The following is a 15,408-nucleotide window of genomic DNA, read 5'->3' as shown; positions in this document are numbered from 1 at the left end:
GGCAGGGGCACATGAAGTGTGAGATATGGAGGTCAGAGGAAGCTGTGTAGTAGTGAGGTATAAGGCTGTCAGGCTCAAGACTTTTGTCTGCTTTAAGCTGACTGATCGCTTTGTTCACCTCTGAAGATTAGATTGGGAAATCAAGGCTATCAGTGAGTAGGAGTTTCCTTAGAAATTTAGCAGGATCTGATTTTGATAGGAAGGCTTCAATGGCTGATTGTCTCTGAGATGGGTCTATAGGAGAGAGTCTTGTGAGTATGGGTTGTACAGTTTTTCAGTTGCTCGTAAAAAGTACCAAATTGAGAGGCATTGTCAAGGGATGTGGAATACAGGGTAAAATCAGCAGCTCTGATCTGTGATAGTGTGTGTTGGGCAGTCTTTTGTTTCAATGATCTGGCCAGCATTTTGCCATTCTTGTTGCTATGTTCACAGAATATTCAATTTTGTAGCACAAAAGTCTTTGGTCTTTTCATGGAGCAGATCAAGAAGTTCACAAGGTTATGTAAGTTCACTTACATGAGCCAAAAAGGATTGTATATCTTACTGCACTCCTTACCGGATCTCCTAGGAGATGATGTCAGTATTTGGGTGCTTGTAGCGACCACGGATGCACCGTGAAACTATATAGAAAAATCCAAAATGTCACCAGCACTCCAAGAGTAGATTCAACAAATTTTAATGACAATGGTCATTCAAAATCACAAGTACTTGCGTGGCCCCGAAAGTACTTGTGATTTTGAATGACCGTTGTCATTAAAATTTGTTGAATCTACTCTTGGAGTGAGGGTGACATTTTGGAATTTCACTTACTTGAGCCATCGCCAAAGACAGTGGGTGTAGGCCATCGAGGGTAGCAATGTGAGAGGTAACAGTATTTAGTTAACTTTTTTAAAGTGACATCAAGGGTGGCTTGTAGTTTAATAAATTCTCCTCTGATCACATATTTGTGTGCCTCCCAGACCATCAGAGGTGAGGTGTCATGTCCAAAAACGAGTTCAAAGTATCTGCCTAGTTTTCATCTAAGGTAAGCAACATGGGCCTCAGTTTTTAACCTGGAGGGGTTGAGCCTCTAAATTCTAGAGTGGTGATGGAACTAGGGAAGCAACAGGGTCATGGTGATCGGAGTGTGATCAGAAAGCATAGTGGGTTCGATAGTAGCATTAGTGAGCTTTAGGAGGTTTGTTTCAGCCGTCTCAGTTGGGAGGGGTGACCCCCACTGTTATAGCTCCTCTGAGACTGACAGAAGGCAGGGAGTGGTGCAATAGTGAACTTGCTATTGGCTATTGCACTTTACAATAGCCAATAGCAGAATGGCTGCCTCCCACTACCTTCTGTCAGTCCCAGAGGAGCGGACCTCAGAAAGAAAGCTCTCTTTCAGGTCCGCTCCTCTGCTGATTGACAGAAGGCAGTGGGCACAGCAACAGAAAGTTAGAAAATAAACTGACTGATTGGTTAGTGCACTCCTGGGGTGTGTGCACAACTAATTGGCACAGACTGTGTCTCAGGAGATTAATCAGGGAATAACAGTAAATCGAGGAAAAAGGAAGTGGGAATGGAAATTAGGCACTCACGTGTAATGGAATCGATGGGCACAATGGTGGTGATCTCCTACTGATTTTGTCGTGAGGTTTGGTCGTGGTGACAGGCAGGTGTTCAGTGGGCAGATGTGGATCCTTGGGAAGGGGCGGTTGATGACGCATCCCCCTCTTTCCTGCCCTGCCAGTCTGCTGTATGCATTAAGGGTCTGGTATGGGATTTTAGGGGGACCCCCTTTTTTTTTTTTTTTACTGTTTTGGCATTGGGGTTCCACCCTAAAATTCCTACCAGACCAAAAGGGTGAACACTGCACGCTGTTTTTTTTAAAATGATTATTATTTCTGTGAACAAACACTTTTGTGTATTCTGTGACAGCTATCAGATTCTTTACATTAGGGATGAAAGTGTCCCCAAAGAAGCAGAATCTGTTACAAAATAACACCTGATCTCTCAGCTTCTTTCAGTATTTACATTTTGTAACAATATTGTGTTACTTTGTTTTCATTTGAGATCAAAGTGCAGAGAAGCCAGAGAGTGGTAAATGACAGCTCTCCCGCTTGTTGTGTTTTGTTTCTGAATGACATTCGCATGTATCCGAATTTCATTATCAAACATTCAGATTCCTTCAGATTCGTTATCTCTGTCATTCGGAAATTCAGATGCATCCGAACATCAGAATTTACAAAAATTCGTATGAATTTAGATTTGTAACGAAACGAATTGCACATGTCTAATATCATATGAGAGCATTACTCGCTATGTGAATGCAAGGAAGCTAAAGTCCCTGCAGGGGGCATTTCCAGGGCCAAGGTGATGTCCCGCTGCCCCAGAGAAACTCACCCATAGCAAAAAAACAGATGTTACAGTTAGAACAACATAGACATGGCATTCGATCTTTGCTCTCTAGGTTAGCATACCCCTCTTCTTCAGGGTCAGGGCTCCATTGATTGGACCACGACCTCAGACCTGGTAAGCACCCGGTGCTAACCACATATGCTACACAAAGTGCAGGATCTATATTAAGTCACCTTTAATATACAGCAAACATGGTTTAAATGTAGGGGGTACCATGATGTGTATTTTATGTGACAGATCTGTAATTTTCTCTTGGTAGTGGATAAAAGCAATAAGCACATTACAGGCCAGCCTTGCAGCTTCCTTTAGGCAGGATCTAGGTACAGACTGCCAAGGCTTTGCTGGGGGAATTGCAGTGATTTACAGCAGCTTTAGGGAAACTTGATATTAGAGAAAAATCTCAGAATTCAGACAAAATTGTGCAGAAAAAGAGAATACTTCTCTCTGAAAGTGTGGGAGTGAGAAAGGTTATGCAGGGCAGTCTTGCAGATTTGATTGATTTACCAGTGCCCAATCACCTGAAGGCAGCTGTTTAATCCAGTAGTTAAAAATGTAACTCTCTGTGTATTGTGATGAACAATCAAGAAAAGCTGATCAATATTCAATAAATAATATTTTTATATTTATATGCTTGATGGGAAGCTGCTTGTCCAATAAAACAAATTGGCTGTTTGGTGTGATCATGCTAAAGAGCAATTAATACATTTTGGAGTCTCTCATCTCCTTTGGCATGGCACTCCTGTTGTATTCTTTTGCTTTATGTGACATTCTTAACACCCATTGGAGGGGATCCTTGTTTTATGTAAGCAGCACTGCCAGAGCCAGTAGGTATGTTGAATGATTGCATCCCAATTACTCCAAATTAATGTGTTAAAACCCAAGCTTCCTGGATATGTCCTATTAAATCCTATTGTAATGTGTAATCTTCATATGAGACCTTTTCATCTTCGGTCCCCATAATATAGTCACCTTCCACATTATAGAAATCACCAGCACTTCGTAAATGAAATTAAAAAAAAGTCAATTTATTTGGACTAAACGTCACACATATTGCATAATCCAACGTTTCGGGACCACGCAGGATCCCTTCATCAGGGCAGAGATGTGAACAAGTCACTGATGAAGGGACCTGGCATGGTCTCGAAACGTTGGACGTTTGATTATGTGATATGTTTGACGTTTAGTCCAAATAAATTGACATTTTTTGAATTTCATTTATGGAGTGCCGGTGATTTCTATTGTTCATTGACTGTTGTACACGGCGCCATCCGTGATTGTCACTGCAAGCACCACTATTTTCACTTGGACCAGAAGCGCTGTAAGGAGTGCAGGGGGACCTACTGTTTTCTGGAACCTTCCACATTTTGGCATTTATTTAACATGGCCAAAGGTTTAAAGGTAACAGCAAAAAAAGAGGGAAAATTGGGTATTTGTGCTATTATTCTCAGAAACTCTTTCAGTCCCAGAGCCTTTTCCTTCCTATGTCTCAGTTTTGCACCTTATATCATTTGTAGTCTAATCCTAAACTCCAAATTGACAAAATCTAATGATTAAAAGGATATCGTGCAATTAATATGTCACATAATGGAATAGGGATAGCTCAAAATGAACCTTTGCATTTTTAGATAGGAGAGCCTTATTCCCCTTTTCAGACAAGGCGCAAAGGTTTGTGTAAAATGTTAGCATAACATTGTGCTCGGTTACGTGAGAGTTTGATGCTCATGCAAATGTCACCTGGAGCATCCAACACATTTTTTGGGATATGGTAGTTCATTGGGGGAGGCAATGAAAAAAACTCAAAAAATAATATATATTTATTGCACTGGGTGATATCTCCCCATTAATTGGGTTATGGTCCCTTTAAGGGGTAGTAGAGGGTTAATTGACCTGCAGGAGGAGTTTATATGAGGGGAAACTATACAGAGTACATATGGAGTAGTAGGTGTTTGAGCGTGAGACAAGTGTCTGAAAAAGCTGTTGAGCTGCTGAGAGCTGTTTCTGCAGAGAAATATCCCAACTTTTTGTACTGTGATACCCCTTTTACAGGAGTAAAAGCCATGAGTTGGTGAGACATTGTCTTATTTTGTTTGTGCTGAAGACAGGCTCATCTTATTTTGTTGTTGTGCTGAACGAAAGCCTATTTCTGCTGATTATATGGCTGCGCTGGTGATTCCTGACTCCTTGAACTCTACAAGGCTGAAGCCAAGAAGGCTGTTTAAATTGTTAAACCTGATATTTAAAGGGAAAGTGTACCTTGTACATCTGAGGAGACTCCGTCAGTGGGTACAGGCATATGGACAAGCTAGAGTACCCGCTTTTTGGCAGTCCAGTTGTTGTTCAGCAAGTATCCGTCTAAACACAGTTGACCACTTTGCAGGAGGTGGTACAGCAGCTCTCTCTGAGATGTAAGCAAGATGCTTTTGTTACTAGTAGGTAAGAAACTATTAGAGCCAGCCACCATCTGCAAAAGTCCACTCCAACTGATGATTGTGAATGCATTCCTCACCACATTTGAGAGGACAGTGGAGAGAAAAGAAGTGGCCCGGCATATTTGCCTATTTTCTCGCTGGAGATCCACAAGGCCTACTATAACATTTCACCTAGTGGGGTCAATAATTATGAATGCCTAAAAGCATAGATCCTGGCCCGCCTTGGGGTGACTGCTGCTGTCTGGGCACAAATAGTGGATAGCTAGCAGTTCAACCAGATAAGCTGCCAACGTCACTGCCTCGCGATCTCGTGTCAGCCAGTCAGCCACGGAGACCCCAAATGGGTGTAAATTATCTGGTCCTGGGGACTTATTCACATTTAAGGTTTTATAATCCTTGTAGAACCCTAACTTCCGTCAACCACTGTAGAATATTCTGCACATTGCTACTTCCCATTCTTCAGCTTCCTCCCTGTTATTTGTTATTAATCTCCTATGCTCATCTTTTATGGGACCTACCTGTTCTTTTCTTGACTTTTTATTGTCTATATATATATATATATATATGTTGGAAGAATTTTTTTTACTGACTGTGGTAATGTTTTTCGTATTCTATTTAAGCTTCCCAGATTGTCAGCTTCTTCTCTTTGATATGTCTTATTCAGCCACACAGTAGTTTAACTATTGTTCTTCTATTTTTGTTGCCCAAGGGTATGCACTGGCAACTGCCATTGTTTAGTATATCCTTAAAACATTCCCACCTTTCCTCCGTGTTCTTTGTTAGAAATAAATGTTCCCATTTGGTATCCTGCAGGAAGGATGGTAAATTACCAAAGTTTTGTTGAGGAAAATTCAAAAGCATATGGGTAAACAGATTCAGGCAGACTCCTATCCCACAGGGTCTAGGCTTCAACAGACAGGCCGTTAAAACAAGCAACCAAGAAGCAGTGTGGTAAACCTAGCCCTGGGACGGAATGATCTGGACAATCTGGGAGAGACCACTGTAAGGCTGGGTTCACACCTAGGCGTATCGAATATGCACGTTTGTCGCGCGCTTCGTGCGGCGCGTTCTTACCACGATCCGCAGTAAAAAAAGGGCTACCTGGCTGTATCCCAATGGATACGCGTGGGAATACGCCCCAAAGAAGCTCCTGTACTTCTTTGGGCGTAGGGCGCTTTGCAGCGTGTTCCTACGCGCTGTAAAACGTCCAGGTGGGAACCATGCCCATAGGCAATCATTGGTTTTCACATGTTGAGCGTTTTACAGAGCGTAGGAACGCACTGTAAAACACCCAGGTGTGAACCAGGCCTAAGTCTTTCAGGAGTCTAAAGAGGTCTGAGGACCATGTTCACCTCATCCAGCTCGGTGCAATGAGAAACACCAGAATGCCCTCCATGTCAAACCAGGCAAGGATCAGAGGAGTCTCAGAGGAAGAAAGGTGTAGATCAGGTTGAGCTGATCCCATAAAGGAATCCAGAAGGTAAATATCCAGTGTCCCCCACATGTCACAGATGTTTTTAAAAAAAAACACACAGCAGGGAGAAGAGATAATTTTCCGAAGTCTAGAAGTTGATGACTGAGGAAGTCAGCTTGCCAATTTTCCATATCTGGGATATGCACAGTGGACAGGGCTGGAGCATGACATTGTGCCCAAGCAAGAATCAGATGTGCTTCTCCTTTTGAGCTGCAAGACTTCTGGTTCACCCGTTTTTTTTAATGTAAGCCACCGCTGTGGCATTGTGCGTGTGAATCGTGCTTGGATGGCCTCACAAATCAGGGTTCCAACATCAGAGGGATAACTGGACTACTCTGAGCTCCAAAATATTGATTGGGAGACAAGATTCCTCTGGCAGCAAAGTCCCTTAACCAAGAGAGTACGGAGGATTTTTCCGCAGCTCAACAGGCTGGCATCTGTCGTGAGGACCTTTCAGACCAGTGGGAGGAAGGATTTCCCAACTCCAACACTAGGCTTGTGTTCTACCAGGATAAGGCAAGCCTGGTTTTTGGATTTAAATAGGAGTGAGTAACATGTACATTTCTAACTTCCGTTAACCATAGTGTATGATTTTCAGTAATAAGAAGCGTTCATATCAGACCCAATATAGATTGCTTTGGTTGTAATTTCTTCTATATATATATCTTAACTGACAAACTGTCATGTTGCTTAGTATTGCTTCTGACCTGAAGAAGAGAGGTTCACTCTCAAAAGCTTGTCTTTGATATATTTTGTTAGTCCAATAAGAAAGGTATCATTCAACAAAAAGTGTTGGCCCCCTCCCTGATTTTTCATTGTTTTGCACGTTTGTGTCAGAAAGCCAGAGCCAGAGTTCGAGTGTCGCCATCTGCGCATGCGCCTGTTGCGGACCATAGAGCCGTAATAGGAACGGCGTCTCTGCGTAGACGTGTTCGCGTACGTGCGCGCGGTTATGCGCACAGGCGCGCGCCAACGTGTCATTTGAACAATTGGCGCCAACTGGGCTATAAAGGTTGTGTTCAGCTATCAACCTGTGCTGTCAGATTGTCAGCTTTTCTTGTGTTCAGTGTTCCTGTATTTTCTGTATCCTGATTACCTGTTATTGACCCGGCTTGGACGACCTTCTGCTGTTGATTGCTCCCTGAAGACCCCGGCTTGTTTTTGACCTTGATTCTGCATCATCCATTGTTCGTTGGGCTGCCTTGACGATCCTTCTGCCTTGTGTTCTGCCTTGTACTTGTTTCAGTGTGCTTCCTGCTTCCTCAGTTCACCTGATCTAGAGGATTCCTGACCCACTCTACTGTGCATCAGCATCCTGCTTCCTGCCTGGATCTACGCACTTTATCTTGTCTAACGAATGCAACGGACTCATCACTCTTTGGCACCCTTGCCCCTCTGTGCCCCGGCACCCCTGTTCCCACTTCAGGTGCTGCGGAGCTGTGATAGAGGCCGCCCTCGTCAACTCAGACTCCAAGGTACGTGACAGTTTGTCACACTTTAATGTTTCAGATCATCAAACAAATTTTAAATATTAGTCAAAGATAACACAAGTAAACACAACATGCAGTTTTTTTAAAGGAAGGTTTTTATTAAGGGAAAACAAAATCCAAACCCACATGGTCCTGTGTGAAAAAGTGTTTGCCCCACTGTTAAAACATAACTTACCTGAGTTCAATTTCTTTAGCCACACCCAGGCCTGATTACTGCCACACCTGTTCGCAAATCAAGAAATCACCTAAATAAGACTTGACTGACAAAGTGAAGTAGACCAAAAGATCCTCAAAAGCTACACATCATGCCGAGATCCAAAGAAATCCAGGAGCAAATGAGAAAGAAAGTAATTGAGATCGATCAGTCTGGAAGAGGTTATAAAGCCATTTCTAAAGCTTTGGGACTCCAGCGAACCACAGTGAGAGCCATTATTCACAAATGGCGAAAACATGGAACAGTGTTTTTAGTGTATTGTAATATTTTGTCATTATGTCTCTCCGTGTCAGGGTTTGCTGCGCCACGCCCAATTGGAGCGTGACCCGGTTTAAATCCCCACTAAGAGTAAACCATTGGAGTAGATATCTTATGCGTGGCGGAGCAGTGTCTTCTTAGCAAATGTATGGACGCCGGCTAGGGCCCCTGCGCGGTGCGTGGATTTATTGGTTTGGCGTGTATACAACTTGTTTTGAGGACATAGTATTATTTCAAATATATATCTGCCTTTATGAAAGGAACGTGCGTTCGTATTTCTGATGCGTCTGATCAGCGCGCTGGAAATGGTATGGGCATTGCTCACTGAGCCGTGCTGTATAAGGTTCACTCCAGTGGTAATTGGATATGTTTCCTGTTTGAAATCACTTCCTGGTTTGCTGTGTGAGACATCACTTCCGGTCTGACATCACTTCCTGTTGGGGAGCTATAAAAATAAACAAATACCTGTGCTGACGCTCTAAGAATGGAAGCAGCACGAAAGCAACATCTGTCTCCTGTGTCTTAACTCTACATGACTCTACAGAGTTACTTCCAGTCCTTGCACAAAAGAGCGTAATACAACTGTGCTTTTAAGCACGGGGGAAATTCTTTGTGTTTGGCATACTTTGGTGCAGTTTAGTGCGGCATGGATTTGTGCGTTGAACCAAGCGAATTTCCATAACAGCGGCCAACCAAAATTACCCCAAGAGCGCAGCGACGACTCATCCAAGAGGTCACAAAAGACCCCACAACAACATCCAAAGAACTGCAGGCCTCACTTGCCTCAGTTCAGGTCAGTGTTCATGATTCCACCATAAGAAAGAGACTGGGCAAAAATGGCCTGCATGGCAGAGTTCCAAGACAAAAACCGCTGCGGAGCAAAAAGAACATAAAAGCTCGTCTCCGTTATGCCAAAAAAACATCTTGATGATCCCCAAGACTTTTGAGAAAATAGTCTGTGGACTGACGAGACAAAAGTTGAACTTTTTGGAAGGTGTGTGTCCCATTACATCTGGCGTAAGAGTAACACCGCATTTCAGAAAAAGATCATCATACCAACAGTGAAATATGGTGGTGGTAGTGTGATGGTCTGGGGCTGTTTTGCTGCTTCAGGACCTGGAAGACTTGCTGTGATAAATGAAACCATGAATTCTGCTGTCTACCAAAAAATCCTGAAGGATAATGTGTGGCCATCTGTTTCTGACCTCAAGCTGAAGCGAACTTGGGTTCTGCAGCAGGACAATGATCCAAAACACATCAGCAAGTCCACCTCTGAATGGCTGAAGAAAAACAAAATGAAGACTTTGGAGTGGCCTAGTCAAAGTCCTCGCCTGAGTCCTATTGCGATGCTGTGGCATGACCTTAAAAAGGCGGTTCATGCTCAAAAACCTTCCAATGTGGCTGAATTACAACAATTCTGCAAAGCCAAAAAGACTCCCACATAGATGGAAGCGATGACTGATCAGCAGAGTCTAAGTAGAATTTTTGCACCCGGAGGAAGATGCAAAGTACCTTCAGATCCAAATGGGGTAAATACCCTAATTTGCTTTGGAACAGAAAAACCCTGGAAACATTCCTTTTCTGGAACAATAGCGATGGCCCCTTGAGGAAGGAATTGTGCCCTAGCAGAGTAGAGGTCCACTTGTCTTTGCGGTTACACTGGCAGGTTGGACGACATGAAATTCTAGCTTGTAACCCATGAATGTTTAAAATGTCATGGGACCAGGTGGTTGCAAAGGCCAACAGACAGCCCCTGCTCTGACCGGTGGAGGTGTCCCCTCATTATGAGGACATGCTTGCGGGCTAGGAGGATATGGGGTTTAGGATTTATGGAGGAACGGAGTGTGGGGTTTTGTCTCTGAGGTAAAGGGTTTGCCCAGTTGAAGCTTTTCCTTCTTCTATTGAGGTAAACGTGCACTCCTACCTCCTGCTGTCTAGGGACTCGCCAAAAAGATGTCCTACCTCCAAAGTGCATTTGCAAAAAAGGTTTTTTTTACACTAAAGCTCTGCAGACCAACATTTGAGGCATAGGGACCTCTGCATGTGCACTGAAAGGAGATTAATTCTGGATATTAGGCAAATATTATTTGCCAGCCCATCAACCTAGCAGAGCAGGGGCACATGCATGAGCTCCAGTTGTTGGAGGACAGAGGGATGCATGAGGATACACCCAGGATTCCAAGACATTTCCTTAGACCAGACAGCCAAGCAATGGGATGGCCAATTTTTCAAGGAACCCCTCCTCAATAGGAGATAACTGGACAAAATGCAATACACATTTTCTCAGGGCTAGGTCAGTCACTGTATAAAACAGGTTGTAAAAGTGAGTGCACAGGAAAGGTTTTAACAGTCTGGTAACCGTAAGAGAACCCAGGCTGGTAACCTTAGGTGCAGACAAAATGCTTTTTCCTAGAACATTCTGTCAGGTTAAATTGGTACAAGCTTAAAGAGGAGCTTTACCCATATCTTCAAAATAACAACAAAGGGAGGGGGCGTGACTGGTTTTCGAGCAAGATGGCAGCAGCTCCTTGAAGCTCCGAGCATCAGCCGTCCATGAGGCACGTACAACTAGCTCCGGGGCCGGATTACCTGGTCTGACCACACCCCATTTCCCTAGTTTTGTCCACGTTGGGACAATCTAGGGAATCATATGTGTGGCGCAATTATGTCAGTTTGTTACATTCTCCCCAGAGAGCTGCACCTATTGGAGAATGTTTGTCCGAGTACTTTACACTTAATGTAGATTCAGTTGAGGATCCCCTCTGTATGTATGGAATGCACATAAGGCATACATCAGAGGATTGTTGATGAAACTTGGGGCTGTGGAGAAGAGACGGTCGCAGATGGGACAGATAGAGGAAAAAAAAGAACCCTAGTGCGCAAAACGCTACCCTGACCAGACATAGGAGGGTTGGGGGCATGAATTGCCCAGATTTGAAGGACTACAACATAGCTGTTCTGTTGGACCAGTTGAAACCATGGTTGCATCCTCGAATTCCAGTATTGTGGTGAGATGTGGAGGTGACCTTGGTGCCTGGGGCTAACCCGCATTTCATGTACGTAGCACACTTGCTCCCTAATTTCAGATTAGGGAGTGCAATTGTTTTAGGAGCTTTTGGAGGGAGATTTTCAGGAAAATAGCAGCTATCACGGGATTAATAATAGCCCCATCTCCTGCCCTAGCTGTTCTCTCATTGGGTATTGACCTTATCCCCAATAAACTCAGAAGCTTAATAATTCATATTTTACTAGCAGCCAGGCTCACTGTAGTTAGACGTTGGAAAAGCTCCATAACTCCCTCACCTGGTGACACTCTCTCAATAGTGACGCTTCACTACCATTACAAAAGACTTATTGCCTATAGGGAAGGGTCATTGAAATAATTTGATGAGAAATGGCTTCCATGGGTTCAGTAGTCCAGAACATCTATACCAACAATCAATCCGTGAGCGATGTATGCAACTTCCCTGTTTTATGTGTAACTGAGTCCAAACTCTTTCGTTACTATGTTTACATTGTACTGTTCATTTTAACTGATAGTTAACTATGTTTTCTACTTGCATCTTGGTCATTGGATACTATTCTATTCCTACTGACCCTATGCCAGTTATTTTCTTTGTATTTCGTTATTTTTTAATTTCCTTTGATATTTGTTCAATTTGTCATAGCGATGACACAATCTTCAATAAAAATCTATTGAAATTTTAAAATAACAACAAGATCTTACTTCCCCCATCCACCTTCCCTTCTTTCCTTCCCCTCCCGCCCTCCCCCTCCTGTCCCTTTCTCATCCCGCAAGATAAACTTTTTTTTCAATGATCACTGACAGCCGGAACTCTGTTAGTGATTACACATAGGTTTGGCCAGGTGGCATTTCGCTGTATTCCTATTCCGGTCCCTGTCGTTTCTGTTTGTATGATCCTATCACTCTAAGTGTTTGTTTCTTTGTTGTGTAAAATAGAAAACAGTGAAATAAAGATTATATAAAAAAATAACAACAAAAGCACCTTTAGAAATGTTTAGTAAAGACAATCTACAAACAGATACTTGTAGATAATTGCAGGCTTTTTATTTTTTGCATACCTTATTTTTCTTTTCTTCTCCATTCTTCTGACAGTGGCCATTTTAACTAAAGGGCAGGTAGATCTCCCTTTACTTCCTGGAACTCTGGCACATGTTACTAGGACTGTGACCATGCACATCATCTCAGTGGAGGAAATGCCTTTCTCTGAGATCTCATGAGATTACAGATACGATTTCCCAGCAATGTTCTGCTGATGTAACCTCCCCAGAATGCAATGCTTGGGCACATAACATCATTTGTGCCAAAATGGACCAGGAAGTGGAGAAGTTTTTATTTTATCTGGTTTAAGAAAATGGTGCTTGCCGTTCATAATGTATACAATTTTTTGTATTGCTCTCATTGGTGAGTGTTCCTGTGTTTTCATGAAAATTTCTCAATAAAACACATATTACTAACATGTACATATTAGGGATGTCCCGATACCAATACTAGTATCGGGGACCGATACTGGGCATTTTCACTAGTACTTGTATTGGAAAAAGTATTGGTAATTGGTATCGGCAAATACCTGAGGGAAAGTATTTGTACTTGGTCTTGAAAAAATGGTATCAGGACATTGTTACTTTATATCATTTAAATCCTTTTATCAATATAATTGTCAAGCAAGTACAGAAAGATAATAATGTATCTTTACATAAATAACCACATTTTAGAACTAATGATTGAGGTTTGGTACCTTAAAAATAATATGGATATTCTCTCCCACTGGGTCCACATTCTGGAAAGTAAGTTTCAAGGGTACAGCATTTGAGTTGAAGTGTGAGCAGACCTGAGGGAAAAAAATATTTTTATCACATTCTGTATTTTAAACACATTGCAAATGGATCAGACCACACAAGAGGTTTATTTTACCACCTTGCGCATACTAGTGAATCATATCATGTGACTGTCTTTTTTTCGTTCAGATTACATAGTTACATAGTATTTGAGGTTGAATAAAGAGACAGGTCCATCAAGTTCAACCTTTGTGTGTCTGTGTGTGATTGTGCATGTTTATATGTGTACACGAGTCCCTGTGTGTCCTTGTTTTTAAGTGTACCTGTATCTAAATGCTTTTTGAATGATTCACTCTCAACTGATATCACTTCTTGTGGCAGCGAGTTCCAGACTTTAACCGCTCTAACTGAAAAAAAGCCCCTTGTGGTTAAATCTTTTCTCCACCAGTGGTGGCCTCTAGTCTTTGTTATGGAGTTCACTGTACAACGTTTATTGCTGATGTTGCTATCACCACTAAACATTTTGTAAATCAAAATCAAGTCCCCTATTAATCTCCTCACTTCCAGTTTAAATTTAGTAACCTTGTCTCATAGCTTAGGTCCTCTAGCCCCTTAATTAGTTTAGTTGCCCATCTCTGGACTTTCTCCAGCTCAAGGACATCTTTTCTGTGGATTGGTGACCAAAACTGGACCGCATACTCCAGGTGAGGCCGAACCAGTGATCTATAAAGTGGCAAAATTATTGCTTTGTCTCTACAGTACATTCCCTTTTTAATACAAGACAGTACTCTGTTTGATTTGTTTGCCACAGCCTGGCATTGCATACTATTGTTCAATCTGTGGTCTACTATAACCCCCAGATCTTTTCCATTTCTGACTTCCCTAGTGGAGTATCCATTAATGTGTATTCGTCTTGCCTGTTTTTAACTCCAAAATGCATTACTTTACATTTTCCAACATTAAACCTCATCTGCCGTAAAGTTGCCCACTCCCTATTTTATCCAGGTCCTCCTGCAATGTTATAGTGTCTAAGTCCATGTCTATTACCCTCCCAATTTTAGTATCATCAGCAAACACAGAAACATGGCTATTAATACCTTCCCCGATATAATTAATAAACAGATTAAACAGTATGGGGCCTAGCACAGATCCCTGGAGCACGCCACTCTCAACCATAGACCAATCTGAAAAAGAGCCATTTATCAATACTCTCTGGATACGTTCCTGTAGCCAGTTCTCTATTCGTGTAAACACCATTTCATCTATGCCCATAGATCTCAGCTTGTATACTAAGCGTTTATGTGGTACCATGTCAAAAGCTTTGGCAAAATCCAGATATACCACATCCACAGGTTTCCCTCTATCCAGATCTCTACTCACCTCTTCATAGAATGTCTGACAAGACAAAACAGTTTTATCTTTTAGATTTAGTCAGAAAATATTTTTTTTGGTGCACCGATACTGATTTTAGTGCTTTATCAATTGAATTGTGTATTTTTATGGGTTTAATATTCATTTGAGAAACATTTGCGCAATTATCGCAGGGCCTACAAATTTAGTAGCACCATCTTTTTGCTCTTTCAGAAAATATATGGTTTAGGGGGTCTTTTACAAACGCTAGCAACGCAGCAGAAAATCAAATCAATGGGAAAAGTTGCCGGCATCTGGAGCCTCTCATCCCTGCAAGTGTCGGCTGGCGGGGAGAAGCCGCAAGTTTCAGGATGGCCGAGCGGTGAGAATGGAGCCGCTGTCATCCTGTCAGTTTCCGGATGACAGCGGCTCTGTGCGTGGCCGAACGGAGGATCGATAAATATCATTGATATTTACCGATCCTCTGTGCAATAACTGGGGACACATAGGGGGTTATTCACAAAGCTGCCGAAGGCAGCCGTGTGATTAACCAACCCGAACGCTGTTCGGCTATTCACTTCAGGCTTGTACAGCTGATTTGAGCCGTACATCGGCTTGCTGCGGCTGGGTTTGGGTCGGCCGAACATGTTCAGCATGTTCGGCAGACCCGAAGTGCAGAAGGAGTTCGACTCAGTCGATCCAATATCTGGATCGGCTGAGCCGAACCTCCAGCAGGCTACTCGCTGCTGTTCAGCCTATTCTCAAAGGGGCAGAACAGCAGTGAGTGAATAGTCTAATGCCGCCGAGCGTCATTCTGCTCAGCTATTCTGCTCGGTACCTCTGTGGTACCGAGCAGAATAGAAAAAGTAGAGAAGAAAAGGAGAAAATTATTGGACGGAGCTAGCATTGACAGCTAGCTCCGCCCATCTGTTTTCTATTGGCCAGGACCAGCTGTCATTACATTGAGAGCTTGTCGGAGCCGGCGATGATATCAAAGCCGGC

The 15,408-nt window shown here is 42.8% G+C and overlaps 1 protein-coding gene across 1 annotated transcript in view; it reads right to left on the bottom strand.

The window, feature by feature from the left end:
• The window catches only part of PIK3C2B (phosphatidylinositol-4-phosphate 3-kinase catalytic subunit type 2 beta), a 311,550-nt gene that overhangs the window by 82,656 nt on the left and 213,486 nt on the right, over positions 1 to 15,408 (bottom strand). The window contains 1 exon segment of the mRNA XM_018567816.1: positions 13,017 to 13,109. Within this exon segment, the coding sequence (XP_018423318.1) occupies positions 13,017 to 13,109 (93 nt within the window).

The sequence above is a fragment of the Nanorana parkeri genome, unplaced genomic scaffold (genome assembly GCF_000935625.1).
Source record: "Nanorana parkeri isolate BGI_ZX_2015 unplaced genomic scaffold, ASM93562v1 scaffold1098, whole genome shotgun sequence".
NCBI lineage: Eukaryota > Metazoa > Chordata > Amphibia > Anura > Dicroglossidae > Nanorana > Nanorana parkeri.
Note: the sequence above shows the minus strand (reverse complement) of the source record. Positions and strands in the feature narration are given on the sequence as shown.